Genomic DNA, 15,039 nt, shown 5'->3' with positions numbered 1-15,039 from the left:
CAGTAGGTCCACAGAGGGCTTCTTTTAGACTCTCCTGGGAGCCTGTGTGGAGTGACTGAGAGATCATAAACTCAGTCACCCACCTTCCTTAGCCCTTCCTGGGCTAGATAGTGCTGGGGTCATAGCTGTGGCCCTTCTTCATAGAGCTCACAATCCACTTGGAGGACACAGTCATATCATTAGGCAGTAACAGTGCAGAATGGCTAGGAGTAAGACAAAGGGAGCCCAGGGGGATTTGGGGGCCTGAGGGAGATACCCAACTCCACCTGAGATCAAGCAGAGCTTCCTAGAGGAAGGGAACATAAGAACTGAGCTGGGGAAGATGTGTCCTCCATCTCCTTATTCAGATTGAGGGCCAAGCTTTCTGTATGGAGGGCCCATGGACACTAACAGCAGATTGCCTCCACAATCTCAGATTGAGGCAGGGTTTCAGCTCAGGCAGCAGACAGGGGGCAGGAAGCAGTAAGAAGCTGCCAGGGGAAAGGAAGGCAGTAGGAACCAGAGGGGAAATGGGACTGGCATGAGGGCAGGGCCCTCCTTATGTCCCCACATTATGTCCCACTCCCCAGGATCTACAACACAGTGAATGGGAAGCAGAAGAAGTGCTACAAGGGCTCTCAGGGCGATGAAGGATCTCTGCTGAAGGTAAGTAGTGGGGGCCTCTGGGATGGAAGCCACACACCTCCACCCCCACCGAGGCCCCTGTCTGCTGCCTTGTGATGATGCCCTGTGCCAAGAGTCCACGCAGAGTGGGTTGTCAGTCAGCGGGGTCTGGGATGTTTCGCCCAGGCCTCACAGAGGGATGAAGCAGGCAGCCTGAATGACATGAGAGGACTTTTCCTGGCAGGTCCACGTGGACCCTTCAGGCACCTTCCTGGCCACGAGCTGTTCTGACAAAAGCATCTCAGTGATAGACTTTTACTCAGGAGAGTGCATTGCCAAGATGTTTGGCCATTCAGGTGAGTGTGCCTCACTGCCTGGCCCACCTCCCTTGCCACCCACAGCCATGACTCAGACACATGGGTGGCTTCTCTTTTTGCTTGCAGAAATTGTTACTGGCATGAAGTTTACATATGACTGTCGTCATTTGATCACAGTATCTGGAGACAGGTGGGACTGCCCCGGAGGCCATCCCTAGCTATACCTCTCTGATCGGGGAGAGGGTGGGACCAGCAGCACTGTGTTCACAGCCTCTTCACAAAGAGCATTTCTAAGCTTTCCAACTCACTCCCATCTTGGAAAACAATGTACATCTTGGTTTTCACACCCAGCCCTGAGTTCAAACTCTAGATCTGTCACTTATTTTCTTATAACCTGGTCATTTCTCCATTCTGAGCCTTGCTTTGCTCTTCTGTAAGAGATGATACTTTTGCCTTGAAATTAGGGCTGGGGATGTGGCTCAGTGGCCGAGTGCCCCCTGAGTTCAATCCCTGGTACCCCCCCTCCAAAAAAAAAAAAGAATTGACTGGGATTCTATATGTAAATTTTGTAGTATGTGGTTGGTGCCCAAGGAAGTCCCTTTTGTCACACCCTTAAATTTATCACATTTCTTCCCCGGAGCCCCTTTCCTCAGGTCTTGAGGCCCCCAGAGAAGGCACTGATTTGCTGGGATGTCCTAGACCCAGACCAGAGTGTAGATCCAACAATCCAGAGCCTTTGGGGAATGGGGTCTTAACTCTGGTGACCTGGGTGGCTTTGGAATCAGATGTGGCAGTGGCTCCCATGTTCATCTAGTCTTTCTTCCACATCTCTCCTTTGCTTGTGCAGCTGTGTATTCATCTGGCACCTGGGCCCGGAGATTACTACCTGCATGAAGCAGCACTTACTGGAGATCAACCACCAGGAGCAGCAGCGGCAACAGCAACCCAAGGACAGGAAGTGGGGCAGCCACCCCAGGTCCTGGCAGCCTCATCCAGTCCCCAGGGATCCCTGGAGGAGCGATGTGGGGACATGACCAGGGCCCAAACAGCCCTAGGCCCTGCCCTAGCACATTCACAGCCTGATCAAGGAGACAAACGTTGAAAACAAAGTTCTAAACACATATGAGAAGAGTTTTGAAGCACAGAATCAATGTGCTTGGCAATCCTCTGAGCATTGTGATACTGTGATGGAGGAGCCCCAAGGGTCTGGGGAAACCAGAGGGTCCCTGACCCCGCAGTGATTGGGAGCGGGTAATCAGGGGAGAGTACAGCGGAGCTGAGTGTCCTCTTACTTACATTTCTTCACTTCTTCACTTTCTTCTTTGAGTCCCTCAAACATATTTCTTTGAAATCCTTATGCTACAAACCAACTTTATTTAGAGCAAACTCAGGCTCTAGTTTTTTGTTTGGGGTGGGAGGGTTTTTTGATTCGTTTTTTGTTTTTTCTTTTTTGTGTGGGGCACTGGGGATCAAACCCAGGGCAATGTGTAAGTGAGGCAGTCACTCTGTCCCTGAGACATCTGCAGCCCAATGGTGGGATAATTATTTTAAGCAGGAAGATTTTTTGGTTTTCCTCTCTGGTACCTCTGGATCTATCTCTATCTGTGCTTCTCCTCCTGGATGATTTGCCATTACCTCCACGTGGACTCCCAAGGCCCCATGGGGACCAAGCTTTGACATGGGCCACAGGTCCTGAGGTGGCACTGGAGTGTCACAGACTTAGGCATCAAGGGAGTGGGCAGCTTCCTTTGGCTCTTGGTTTTGAGGCTCACATCCCACCGTGGAGCTCCGGGGCCCACCTTGTCCAGCATGATTGAGCCTCCCATGCTCAGAATTGGCAAAGCTTCATTGCTTCCACCTGAAGGGAACCCAGTGGCAAAGACTGTGGCCTCATTGTCTGCTTTGTGTGTCCCATTGCTGTGTTCTTAAGAGTCTTGTCATCAAACCCAACCTTTGTCATATCTCATTTATTGTATGTTTCTAGTGGAGAGGATGTGTCAAGTTCAACACCTCTTGGCACCATCTTGGCTGGAAGCCAAAACTATGTCCCTGTGGAGCTTAGTACAGGGCCCGGGTCTAGGCAAGTCCTCCCACTTCACCTCATTTGCTTATATTTCTCTCCTTTCATCCTTCTTCCTGGCTTTAGGCAGGAGACATATGCATCCATGCCCAGTGAGATTCTGTCCTTAAGCCCTGGAGAGCAAACAGAAGATGAGATGGAAGAGGAGTGTGAACCAGAGGAGCTGCTGAAAACACCGTCCAAAGAGAGCTTGGATCCAGGTTGGGGAAAGGGCCTGTCTGCAGGGGCCTATTTTGAATTGTCAGCATAGGGAATCATTGCTGGGGGGTCTGGCCCACTACCATACTTGTCACTTGAGCTGTTTGTTCTCTTTTCATGGATTCCATATGTCCTTCCAGATCCTCAGTGCCTACTAACCAATGGCAAGCTGCCACTCTGGGCCAAGCGGCTGGTGAGTCTTCTGGGAGAGTCGAATGCCTAGGGGCTTCAAGGAGGGGCCTCCCCATCTTCCTCTTCCTTCTAGAAACCCTTCCCAGGTCTTTCCTTTGCTTGGAGAACCTCATTGTCCTTCCAGTTTCAGCTCTGGCATTGTACTGGCTGTTGGAGATAAGCAGTGATCGAGACACATAAAAAGCTCACCCTTCTCAGTCTCACTTGCTAGTGTGGGAGAGGGACGGTAACCACATTAAATAAGTAAATTATGTAGTATGTTGAGAGCTAATAAGTGCTATGGAGAAAAAGATATTAAGAAGGAAAATAAGGTCAGTCATGGTGGCACATGCCTATAATCCCAGCAGCTCCGGAGGCTGAGGCAGGAGGATCGTGAGTTCAAAGCCAGCCTCAGTAACAGCAAGGTGCTAAGCAACTCAGTGAGACCCTGTCTCTACATGAAATACAAAATAGGGCTGGGGATGTGGCTCTGTGGGTCGAGTGCATGTGGATTCAATACCTAATACTAAAAAAAGATGGAATGAACAACAACAACAAGATGGAATGAATGTTGACTTGGCTGGGGGCTTGTAGGTTAGAAGCCAACAGCAGAATCCTAACATCTAGGTTGGGGAGTATTTCAGGAACATGTCATACCTCAGGTCTAGGCATAAATGCCAGCTCCTCAGAGAGCATCCTTTTCTGCAGACCAGGTCAGGGCACCTAGCCATGCTCACTCAGCCCCCAGCCAGCTTCTTGTGAACACATATTACAGTTAGAATGACATTCAACAAATATTCATAGCATGCTTTCTCTGTTTTAAGCCTCTTTTTTTTTTTAAGTACTTTTTTAGTTGTATGTGGACACAATACCTTTTTTTTTTTTTTTTCTAATGTGGTGCTGAGGATCAGACCCAGTGCCTCACATGTGCTAGGCAAGTGCTCTACCACTGAGCCCCAGCCCCAGCCCTGTTTTAAGCCTTTTATATATATTTTCTCATTGGATCCTCACTGAGGTAGGGGCTTATAAGAATAAGATAAGCTTATATGATAAGCTCCATGAGAGAGAAAATGAAGCCCAGAAAGGTATAAGTAATTAGCCAGGTGTCACACTGCTAGGCATTAGGAGATGTGAGGTTGGCCCTGTGCAGGCCAGCTTCACACCCTGTGTTCTCAAACAGCACCCTCCACTGTCTCCAATAGTGGTTTTGTCAGGAAGCAGTGTTAAGTAGAACTAGGGTGGGAGTAAGGAGAGGTAGCCATATTTTGGATGTATGGATGGAAGAGCTACCAGAATCTGCAGATGACACACAATGTGGAGCATAAGGGACAGACTGAGGGAGAGGAAGAAAGGATGAGGCCAAGATTTAGGGCCTGAACAACTGGAAAGAATAACAAAGGCAGGGAAGGTTTTAGGAGGAACAGGTTTGGGGAGATCAGGAGTGGAGTTTTCAACAGGTTAACTCAGGAATGTCTACTATACATCCACGCAGAGATGTAGAGCAGCTGCCTTAAGAGAAAGGCTGGAGATATGTTTCTGGAAGTTGTTTCTGAAAAGTATTTAAAGCCAAGAGACTGGGTGAGGTCCATGCAGTGTCCATGGCTCTCACTGCAGTTGGTGAGCACTTGGCTGGCTGCTTGACTATCCACTGTCCCTCAAGCTAGGAGATGATGATGTGGCAGATGGCTCAGCCTTCCACACCAAGCGCAGCTACCAGCCACATGGCCGCTGGGCAGAGCGGGCTGACCAGGAGCCCCTCAAGACCATTCTGGATGCCCGGGACCTGGATTGCTACTTTACCCCCATGAAGCCTGAAAGTCTAGAGGACTCCATTCTAGACACAGTGGAGCCACAGAGCCTGGCAGGCCTGCTAAGCGAGGTACATCCTAGCCCAGCCTACAGCCCCTGCCCCATGCCTTCCCACCCAGGACTTGGGGCTTCCATGCTTTCATTTTGAAAGTAGTGCTGAGTATCTGATTCCAGGGGTGTAGAGAAGATTATGGGAGATAGTAGGGGGCAGGAGGGTGAACCTTGGGATTCTTTGGGAAGTGGGTCACTTGGAGTTAAGACATGGGACCATGAAGCCGGGCGCAGTGGAGCACACCTGTAATCCTAGCAGCTCGGGAGGCAGAGGCAAGAGGATTGCAAGTTCAAAGTCAGCCTCAGCGATAGGGAAGCACCAAGCAACTCAGTGAGACCTTGTCTCTAAATAAAATACAAAATAGGTTGGGAATGTGGCTCAGTGGCTGAGTGTCCCTGAGTTCAATCCCTGGTCCCCCCCCCCCCAAAAAAAAAAAAGAAAGAAAGAAGGAAAGAAATTGGGCCCTGGTACAGGCCTATTCCTAAGTGGGAGCCATTCAAATAGACAGAGCTCTGGTTTAAGCCCTGTGTCCATGTGACTTGAAGTAAGAGGCTTACCTCTCTAAGCCTCCATTTAAAAAAAAAAAAATGCTCAAAACCATCTCTGAATAAATTAATACCCAAATAAATAAATAAAGCAATCTCCTCTGCCTCTGAGGACTTTTGTAGAAATGCAGTGCTAAGGACAAGGCCTGGGCCCCTAGAGAGAGGTAACCAAGCAACTTTAGCTCTTACCCTATTATTTTATAAAAGAACATTCTTTCTTATTCTAATGCATAATATTATAAATTTTCTTTTAATACATGTTATATATACAGTAACGTGCATAGATATAGGTATACAGCTTGATGGCTTTTTTTTCTTCTTTTTTTTTGGGGGGGGGTACTTAGAATTGAAACCAAGGGTTCTTTATCACTGAGCCACATCCGCAGCCCTTTTTATTTTTGTTGTGAGACAGAGTCTCGCTAAGTTGCTTAGGGCCTCACTAAATTGCTGTGGCTGGTCTCAAACTTGTGATTTTCCTGCCTCAGCCTCCTGAGTAACTGGGATTATAGCCATGCGCCACTGCACCCAGTGGTGTGCCTATTCTTAAGCATCGTATAAATGGACTCTTGAAGGCTTGGGCCTCTTATCCCTTTGAAGACATGCCTATTCCCCACCTGTAAAGGGACCAGTAGTGCAGAGGGTGCACAGAAGGAACTCATGGCGGGGGTAGCAGAGCACTTGGCAGAGGCTCTAGCTCAGTGTCCAGCAGTGGGCTGCCGCCATTATTCCTGCTCTGTCACTTACCAGCTAGCATCTGAGAGCCTGGGTGCCACTGCTGCCTCAGAAGAGCTATGCTTTTCCCTCCCTAGTCAGAGAGTCCCCAGGAAGATGGCTGTGGGCATTCCTCCTTCCTGCCCCTACAGAGGGAGTCACCTGAGGCCAGAGAGCTCATCATCTACTCCCTGGAGGCAGGAATGACAATCACAGGGACAGACAGGTGGGTCCCCTTGCACCAAGGGCAGCCTTAGTCGGAGAGAGGAAACCCCCTTTTGATAGGCACATTCTGGAAGAACTCTCTGCTCTCCCAGTGGGCCTGTGGGAATAAGGATGGGTGAGGCAGAGGGATGAGTCCCAGGTGGGTCAGGTGCCCAGGCCTGTCGCCTCAGCTACAGCCTCAGTTTCCTTGGCCCCAGCTGAAATGTGGAAGGGAGCACTCAAAGGAAGCAAGAGAGGCTGCAGAAGTGCTCCCAGGAGGAGCAGGGCGCAGGTGCCTAGGAGCTCAGGGTGGGGGCCAGTTGTTACAATCCCCCCCTGTTGGCATTTCAGTGAGAAGGAGGTGGAGTCAGGGCCTGGAGACCAGCAAGGAGACTCCTATCTCAGAGTCTCTTCCATCAGCTCCAAGGATCAGAGCCAACCTGAGGGTGAGTGAAGGGCAGACAAAGGCCCTATGAAAGTGTTCATTCAGCTAGGCCCCTTTCTGGGCACTGATGGTGACCTTGACCCAATCCTCTTGGAGCTCACTGTCTGTCACAGAAGGCAGACATAGTCCCTGCTATTACCTGAACATTCTGGAACCCAGCAGCCCCCTAGCTGGGAGCCCAACTCTGCCACCTCCTTGATTGTAACTTGCTGATTCATAAAAATGGGAGGTGGGCTATCATTGCCTCCTTTCTTCAGATGGGGAAACCAAAGCCCAAGAGCAGCTGAGCCACATGTCCTGGCTGGCTCACCCAGGAAGGGCCCCAGCAGTGGACTTTTGACCTGTGCTTTGTTCCTGCAGACTCAGGGGAGTCGGAAGTCGACTTGGAGTGTAGTTTTGCCACCATTGATTCCACTCCTCCACAACCTGACCCTGACCCTCAGTGTGCTATGATGAAGCCCCACATGCCAGGTGAGCCAGACACCTGGGTAAGGGCCGTGCATGGGTCTAAGAGATAGTCACAATACATAAAACCCCCTGGCCCCATGTTAGGCCTGAACCTCAGTTTCCTTGCCTGGAAGATGAGATCCTTTTCTATCAGCCCAATGGCAATAGGGTGTGTGACAGGTTAGTCCAGCTTTCTCCATTGTCAGGTGACACCTGCCATGACTCATGGTATTGACAGCTTTTCTCTTCCCTATCCCTCCTTCCTGGCACCTCTTTCCAGAATGCCCAGGTACAGCAGAAGAGTCGTCCCGACCTGGAGGACCAGGCTTGGCCAACAGCTCTCTGCCTCAGACCCCCGAGCAGGAGAAGTATCTCCGCCACCACTTTGAGACGCTTACTGATGTCCACCCTGAAGGTAGGGCCCGACCCAGCACCAGACCTGCCTGGGCTGTCTGTCTAGTGCTGAGCACAGTGTGGGTGTCCCTGGGATAGGTCTTTTCCTGGCAGAGCAGGAGAGCAGATGACCTTTTAAGGACTGAGCTGCACAGTTCCTCTCCCTGCTCTGCTGGCTTCTAAAGTGCAAGTGTTGTGTCTGCTGATGGGGCTTCTGGGAATCTACTGGCTGGCCTGTGGGTCTGCCTGCATCCAGGACTGATTGGCCAAGAGGAATCTGAGGGCCCTGTCATCATCTTCTCTTAGAGCTTTTCCATGGGTCCCTGGGAGACACAAAGGTCTCTGACTCTGAGGACTACTTCTTCAATCCTCGCCTGAGCATCTCAGCCCAGTTTCTCTCACGCCTCCAAAAGAAATCCAGGTAGAAGCTAGTAACTCCCTCCATTCCCCCGCCCCTACAGGCACCACAGAGCAGGCTGTGTGAGGGTCTCTCTCCCATCTGGCTTCCTCAGGTGCACCCATGCCTTCCCTTCCCAACTGCCCCTGCACCTTTTGAAGTCTCCAGAGGTCAAGTCCACAGGCCGAGGGGGAAGCCAGCCCAAAACAGAGCTCCTGAGAGCAGGTACTGGCTACGCCTCCCCAGACAAGATCAACGTGAGTATTGGCGTCACCTCCCTCAGGGCACAGGGCTGAGAACTAGGAGGCCTTGTCCTCACCTCAGCTGTGCTTGCAGGTCCTCTCTGGGGGGAAGGCTGAGGAATCCCTCGAGACCCTGGAGGCCTGGTGCCCACTGAGTAAGTGTTCCCAATTCTAGACAAACAGCCCTGGGTGCCCAGCTTAACTGTGGGAAGTATCCATTCAGACCCTGTACCCTCTGTGACTGGTGTGTTGAGAGTGAGCCATCTGCTTCCTTTCCAGGCCCCTGCCTCCCAGGCCTGGTGCCCTGTGTCCCTGCCTCCTCAGTGCCAACCACAGACAGGAAGCCGACACCCACATCGATACCTGCCCCAGGCCTGGCTCAGGGTGTCTTCCCTTCACCCTGTTCATACATGAAGACCACTGCTAGCTCCCATGCCAGAATATCACGCAGCATCTCCCTTGGGGACAGTGAGAGCCCAGTCATGGCTGAGCTGACCAGGCCCCTCCACAGGCCCTCATCCATGGGGGAACTGGCCTCCTTGGGCCAGGAGCTCAAGGCCATGACCACCAGAGTGATACCCAGTCCTGACAATGAAGGCCAAGAACCTGTCCTGCCCTCCTGGGGCAACCATGAGGCCCGAGCCAGCTTGAGACTGACCCTGTCAAGTGTCTATGATAGGCTCCTCCTGCCTCCACCCCCGCTGGAGCCATCTACCACGTGTGTCTGGTCCCAGGAGTTCACAGGCACCCAACCTGGTGTAGCAGGTATAACAGGCAGCTTCCTAGCCCCCAGCCCTGTTGATGTGAGCACCATGGGGCTCCACAACTCTGTCTTTCTTCCAAAGCTCCCAGCCCCTGAGCCCCTTACCCCTCCTGCCCACCCCAACAGCCCCCAGCTTGCAGACACCAGGCCTGGGGCCATTGGTGGCACAACATCCCTCCTGGAGCCCACCCCTGGTGAGTGTTACCCTGAGGACAAGCGACAGACCCCTAAGATCATCCCCTGTGCTAGTTGGCTCAGCTTCTAATCTGGGCACTTGACCTAACCAAAGGGACTCTGCAAATCTTTCATTTGTTCATTTATTTGCATAAATGTTTAATGAGCACATCAATATATGTGTTGAACCTTGTTCTAGGTCCTGGGGACATGGGACATGGTGGCAAACAAAGTAACAGAAAATTGACATCTTTCTTGGGGGAGATAGCCAGACAAAATCTATAAGGAAATTGTCAAATTTATCAGAGTGCTGTGTGCTAAAGAGAACTAAGAGAAGGGGTTGGGCAGTGAGAAGGCGAGCACCAGTGGCCACTTTAAACAGGAGGATGAGAAAAGGCCACAGGGAGGAGGTTACATTTAGCAAAGACCTGCAGAGAGAAGGGAAGGGAACGTTGGGGACTGAGGGAAGTGTTCTAGACGGGACAACATTTGAAATCAGCCCAACCATCTGGATTCTTCCCAGAGCAGGTAGAAAGCCAAAGTGTCTTGCTCATTCCCTCCTGTCCACCCTCAGATGCACCCAGTCTGATCCGGAACAGCCCTGGACACTGGAGGGAACACGGGCTGCCAGCTGAGGTCCTTCCTTCAGCTCCCCCTGAGCTGAGCAATGTGGGGAGCATCGTGCACAGACTGCAGGCTGCCTTCCAAGAAGCCCTGGACCTTTACCACATGGTAAGCCATGATTGAGGGAAAGGGCTGAGGAAGCTCCTTGGGACTGTCTGGCCTGGCTGGCCCCTGACATATTTGACATCCCTTACAGTTGGTCTCCAGCAACCAGGTGGACACTGAACGGCAGCAAGCACAGGCTGAGCTGGCCTCCACCTTCCTTTGGATCCACAGCCAGCTGGAAGCCAGCGACTGGCTAGTTGGGACTGATGGGACCCCAGCCCCAACCCTACCCAGCCCAGATCCCCCGTCCCCACCCACACTATGCCCCCTGGCCAGCCCAGGTCCCCCATTCCCACCTATGCTATGCCCCCTGGCCAGTCCAGACTTGCAAGCCCTGCTGGAACACTACTCAGAGCTGCTGGTGCAGGCCGTGCGCAGGAAGGCACGGGGGGACTGAGGCTAGCAACCCGCCCTGTTCTGAAGAAATTGCTATTTTAAGGAAATAAACTGACAGCTTGGAGCAATAGTTCCTGGTGTGTGTCTTGGCCCATCCACACAGCCACTGTCAGGTGAATGCAGGGAGAGGGGAAGAGGGCCATCCTCAGATAGACCTGCCGGGAACTCACATCCGTCCTGTTCTGAGATGGCTCCGGTGGTTGATTTAAGCGGGTACATCAAAGGCAGGGATAAGGTTTCAAGGGAGTCTTGGCAGGTGCTGTGTGGGCCATGGCAGAGCAGGAAATAAATTCACGTTGTCTCTGGGCAGTTGACCAGAGGAAATGTCCACTGGTCATTCCCAGACACCAGATGTCTCTATCCACAAGGCTTCCATGCGTGGTGACCCACATGCAACCCTTGGACGGCTTCTGACAGCCTCAGGGCCTGGCCTCCCACATCTCCTGTACCCAGACCATTGAGCTCCTACAGAGGGATCGTTCACTTGTGGTCCTTCCCCATTGGGGCCCAGCTGTACTCCAGAGAGGGGCTGGCCCCCCATCCCTGCCCACTGCTGAGAGCCTGCAAACCCACAGAACTTCTGAGCGGATCACCACGATCAGCCTTGCCCACTAGTACATGTATTGCCACACCACTGGTCCTTTAAGGTCCAGGCTGCTATTGTTCCATCTGCAATAGTGAAAGTAGGAGAGACAAATAGACTGGCCCACTGGACACTCTGGCAGCAGGCCCAGGCTACCCAGCAGCTGGGACCAGTAATTCCTTCTCCAGCAAAACTGGGTCCAACTTCAACCCGTGAGCTGCCAGCAAGCATCTGGCATCTGGCCACATGGTGTATCTGCCAAGAAGGCCACTCATGACCACAGATGCCCCCAAGCCCCAAACTTCTATGTAAAGGAAACCGGACGGGCCGCGGCAGTCCTACCTCGTGGCCTACTGTGAGTTCTTCCCGTCTGTTGGTTCTCATGGCCCACCAGCAACGCATCAGAGGGATTCAGTTCGTCACCCAGGCCCCTGAGCTGAGACAGGAACCTAAGTTTGCCTGGTGGCAGAGCTGGACCTCTTAACATGGGGACACAGCCCTCTGCTGCCATAACGTGCCACACCTCAGGACCAATCGTGCTGTTGTTCAGGAACACCTGCCAGTCCCTCCAGGTGCCTGTCACTGTTCAACTCCTCAGGGAAGAGTGAGGAACAGGTCAGGCAAAGCATCCGCCTGGTGGCACTCACCCTCCAGAAAGTGGCACAGACACTGAAATTAGAACAATAGCCATGAAACTAGGTAGGCCAAGAGGTTCACTGTGCTGATTGAAGGGCCAGGGAAGGACTTTCCTAGGTGACATTTGAGCTGAGGCTTGATAGAGGACATTTTAAGAACATACTAAGGTAGACAGAAACACCCTGTGGGAGGATCAGACCCAGAATGTGTAAGGAACAGCAGCCAAGCTCTGGTGGCTGGAAGGGAGTAAGCCAGGGAGAGAGGAGGAGATGAATAGAGAGGAGCAATGGGGCATCATCGCTTTATAACATTTAAGAAACAACTGCTTTTTGCTAAAGTCCCTGTTGGTATTTGGGGAGATGTCCAGTATTGTCAAACCTCCCTCCCCTCTGCCTCAGGGAGGTGGCCCAGAACTTCTAACAGATTTGACCTCTGCCCCAGGGCTCAGTCCAGGCCCTCCAGGGGAGAAAGTGTTTCATCAAACCTAGGATGATAATCTAGGAAAGACCAACACAGACCACCCTCATAGGACTGTGACCCTCCTTCCTTTTTTGGCCACTGTTGCCCGAGATTCCTGAGGCAAGTTTTGGTATGGTATCCAGTTCTTCACACAATTACCCCTCTTTTCACTCTGCATCATAATAAACTGTATCATAGCAAACACTTGGCTTATGGGGACCCAAGCTTAGGGACATTAGTTACTCTTGATTACGTCATCGTGAGCCTGGCCTCTTCCTCTCCTCTGTCAGCCTGAGTCAGTTTCACCTTCCAGCTCAGGGCCTCACACTTGCAACATGGCTGCTGTGGCACCCAGCAGTACATCCTCATTCAATCAGAAGCAAAGGCATGAAGCAGAGCAGACCCAAGGTGGCAGGAAAGAAATGCAAATCCTTCTCAGAGTCCTCCCCTTCATCACAGGCAACAGGAATGGAGATTTCTTCAATTTGCTTTTGCTTGGGCCATCCCTCCTCTTCTGGGCATTTTGTTGCTGACACAGAATTGGGTTCTTAGCAAGAAAGGAGGGTGGACTGGTAGTTAGAGAGGATCCAGATCCCCTCTTTCAAATGCAAAGCTTTTTTGGGGGTAGGAGGTACTGAATATTGAACACAGGTTCACTCTACCAATGAGCTACATCGCCACCTATTGGATATGGAAAATGAAAAACCCCAAGATAGTGTGGCCTGGGAAAGGGAATGAATGAAATAGAAAGCCATACACTGACAGCTTTCATCTCTTTCAAGATAAATCCTTTTCAGATGCTGGCCACTGGTGGGGAGAAAGTTTTCATCAAACCTAGAATGATAGTCTTTAGGAAACACTAATCTCTTCCAAGATAAATCCTCTCCAGGTGCTAACCACTGACTCCCAACACAAAAACCCAAATTCCTGAATGCCCAACTGACACACTCACTAAATCACCCATAACTTACATAAGCCCAGGCCCTTCTTTGTTCAGTGGCTCATTTTCCACCGGGAGAGTGAGTCCATCAGAACCATGACTCCCCATTCCTGAACAAAAGCATTTGGCTGATCTGTGAAGTTTGCATCTGGCCCAGTCTTTTTGTGCTAATACCACCCTTTTTTAAAAACTATTTTTTTGAGTGGTATATACACAAAATTAAATGTTATTTGGCCATAAAGAAGAATGAAATTATGGCATTTGCTAGTAAATCTATGGAACTGGAGACTATCATGCTAAGTGAAGTAAACCAGTCCCAAAAAACCAAAGGCCAAATGTTCTCTCGATATATGAATGCTGACTCAGAACAGACACGGGGTCTTGGGGAGGTTCACCAGATTAGACAGTGGGAAGTGGATGGAGGGAGGGGGATGGAAATGGAAAAGAAAGTAGAATGAATCAGACATAACTTTCCCATGTTCATATGTGAATACACGACTCATCACGTATAACCACAAAAATGGGAAGTTAGACTCCATGGTATGTATGATATGTCACAATACATTCTACTGTCATGTATAACTAAAAATAACAAATTAAAAAAATTTTTAAGTTTTATTTTGAGACAGGGTCTTGCTAAGTTGCCTAGGCTGGCCTCCAACTTATGATCCTCCTGTCTCAGCCTCCTAAGTAGCTAGGATTACAAGCATGCACTACCATGCCCAGCCCAAATGCCAAGTTTTTAATCCCTAGACAAATCAGAGTTGCTCTTTGGACAAACCATAGGGTTAAGAAACCCCTGATGGGGGGGGCTGGAATTGTGGCTCAGTGATGGACCGCTTGCCTCACACGTGTGAGGCACTAGGTTCGTTCCTCAGCACCACATAAAAACAAATAAACAAAATAAAGGTATTGTGTCCACCTACAACTAAATACATATATGAAGAAGAAGAAGAAGAAGAAACTCCTGCCGGTGGGTGGGATTGTAGCTCAGTGGTTGAGCACTTGCCTCACATGCATGAGGCACTGGATTCGATCCTTAACACCACATTAAAAAAAATAAATAAAACAAAGATATTGTGTCCATCTACAACTAAAAAATTTTTTTAAAAAAGAAAGAAACCCCTGCTGGTGGTGGAGTGTTCAAAGGCAGGAGGTTTGTGAACCAACAGGGCCCCAGCAGGAAGATGCTCACACTCTTGGGGGATATTCCAAAGAGTTAAACAAAGGAGTCATTTGCAAAGATGTGGGCAGGGACCAGGGAAACTGCCAAAGCTGATACAGCATCCAGTACTGGTGCCAGAGGGGAGTTTGTATCACCTGTAGGCAGGAGAAACAAAAGGAGGGAAGGAGAACCCAGAAGAGCAAATTTTGGGGCGAGGGCTCCCCAGAGGGGAGCTGTGGCCCTAGCAACTGCATGGAGGGAGCTGGGGAAATCAACCTCCTCATCTTACTCTCCTCCCCATCTCCTGGGGGACACCCTTTGTCTAAATCCTGATACTGCCCTTACCATCTGCTTCCCCAAATGTTGACGTTTAACATCAGAGAAGCGCTGAAGCAAGTGTAGAAAGCAAGAAATTTTATTCAAAGAATTGTAACACAGACTTCTCCCGGTAGGAAGAAGGGGACCCAGAGTTGGAATCCAAGGGAGAAGGAAGTGCTGTCCCTTTTATATATCTTAAGTTTTATTTGTTCTCCTGTGCTCTTCTCCCCTATCTTGTTCCTTTCCCGGATCCTGCATCCTG

The 15,039-nt window shown here is 50.6% G+C and overlaps 1 protein-coding gene across 1 annotated transcript in view; it reads left to right on the top strand.

Moving 5' to 3' along the window:
- Wdr62 (WD repeat domain 62) overlaps positions 1-10,746 on the top strand; it is a 46,642-nt gene extending 35,896 nt beyond the window's left edge. The window contains exons 16-32 of the mRNA XM_027941371.2: positions 570-645; positions 848-959; positions 1,047-1,110; positions 1,768-1,896; positions 3,067-3,200; positions 3,339-3,391; positions 5,030-5,248; positions 6,585-6,712; positions 7,042-7,136; positions 7,496-7,606; positions 7,863-7,997; positions 8,282-8,396; positions 8,488-8,629; positions 8,709-8,769; positions 8,894-9,571; positions 10,126-10,283; positions 10,372-10,746. Of these exons, the coding sequence (XP_027797172.2) occupies positions 570-645; positions 848-959; positions 1,047-1,110; positions 1,768-1,896; positions 3,067-3,200; positions 3,339-3,391; positions 5,030-5,248; positions 6,585-6,712; positions 7,042-7,136; positions 7,496-7,606; positions 7,863-7,997; positions 8,282-8,396; positions 8,488-8,629; positions 8,709-8,769; positions 8,894-9,571; positions 10,126-10,283; positions 10,372-10,677 (2,716 nt within the window). The 3' untranslated portion in view covers positions 10,678-10,746. The remainder of the gene's footprint in view (positions 1-569; positions 646-847; positions 960-1,046; positions 1,111-1,767; positions 1,897-3,066; positions 3,201-3,338; positions 3,392-5,029; positions 5,249-6,584; positions 6,713-7,041; positions 7,137-7,495; positions 7,607-7,862; positions 7,998-8,281; positions 8,397-8,487; positions 8,630-8,708; positions 8,770-8,893; positions 9,572-10,125; positions 10,284-10,371) is intronic.
- Positions 10,747-15,039: the final 4,293 nt, after the last annotated feature.

The sequence above is a fragment of the Marmota flaviventris genome, chromosome 18 (assembly GCF_047511675.1).
Source record: "Marmota flaviventris isolate mMarFla1 chromosome 18, mMarFla1.hap1, whole genome shotgun sequence".
Taxonomy (NCBI): Eukaryota; Metazoa; Chordata; class Mammalia; order Rodentia; family Sciuridae; genus Marmota; species Marmota flaviventris.
This window is presented reverse-complemented; position numbering and strand designations above follow the sequence as displayed.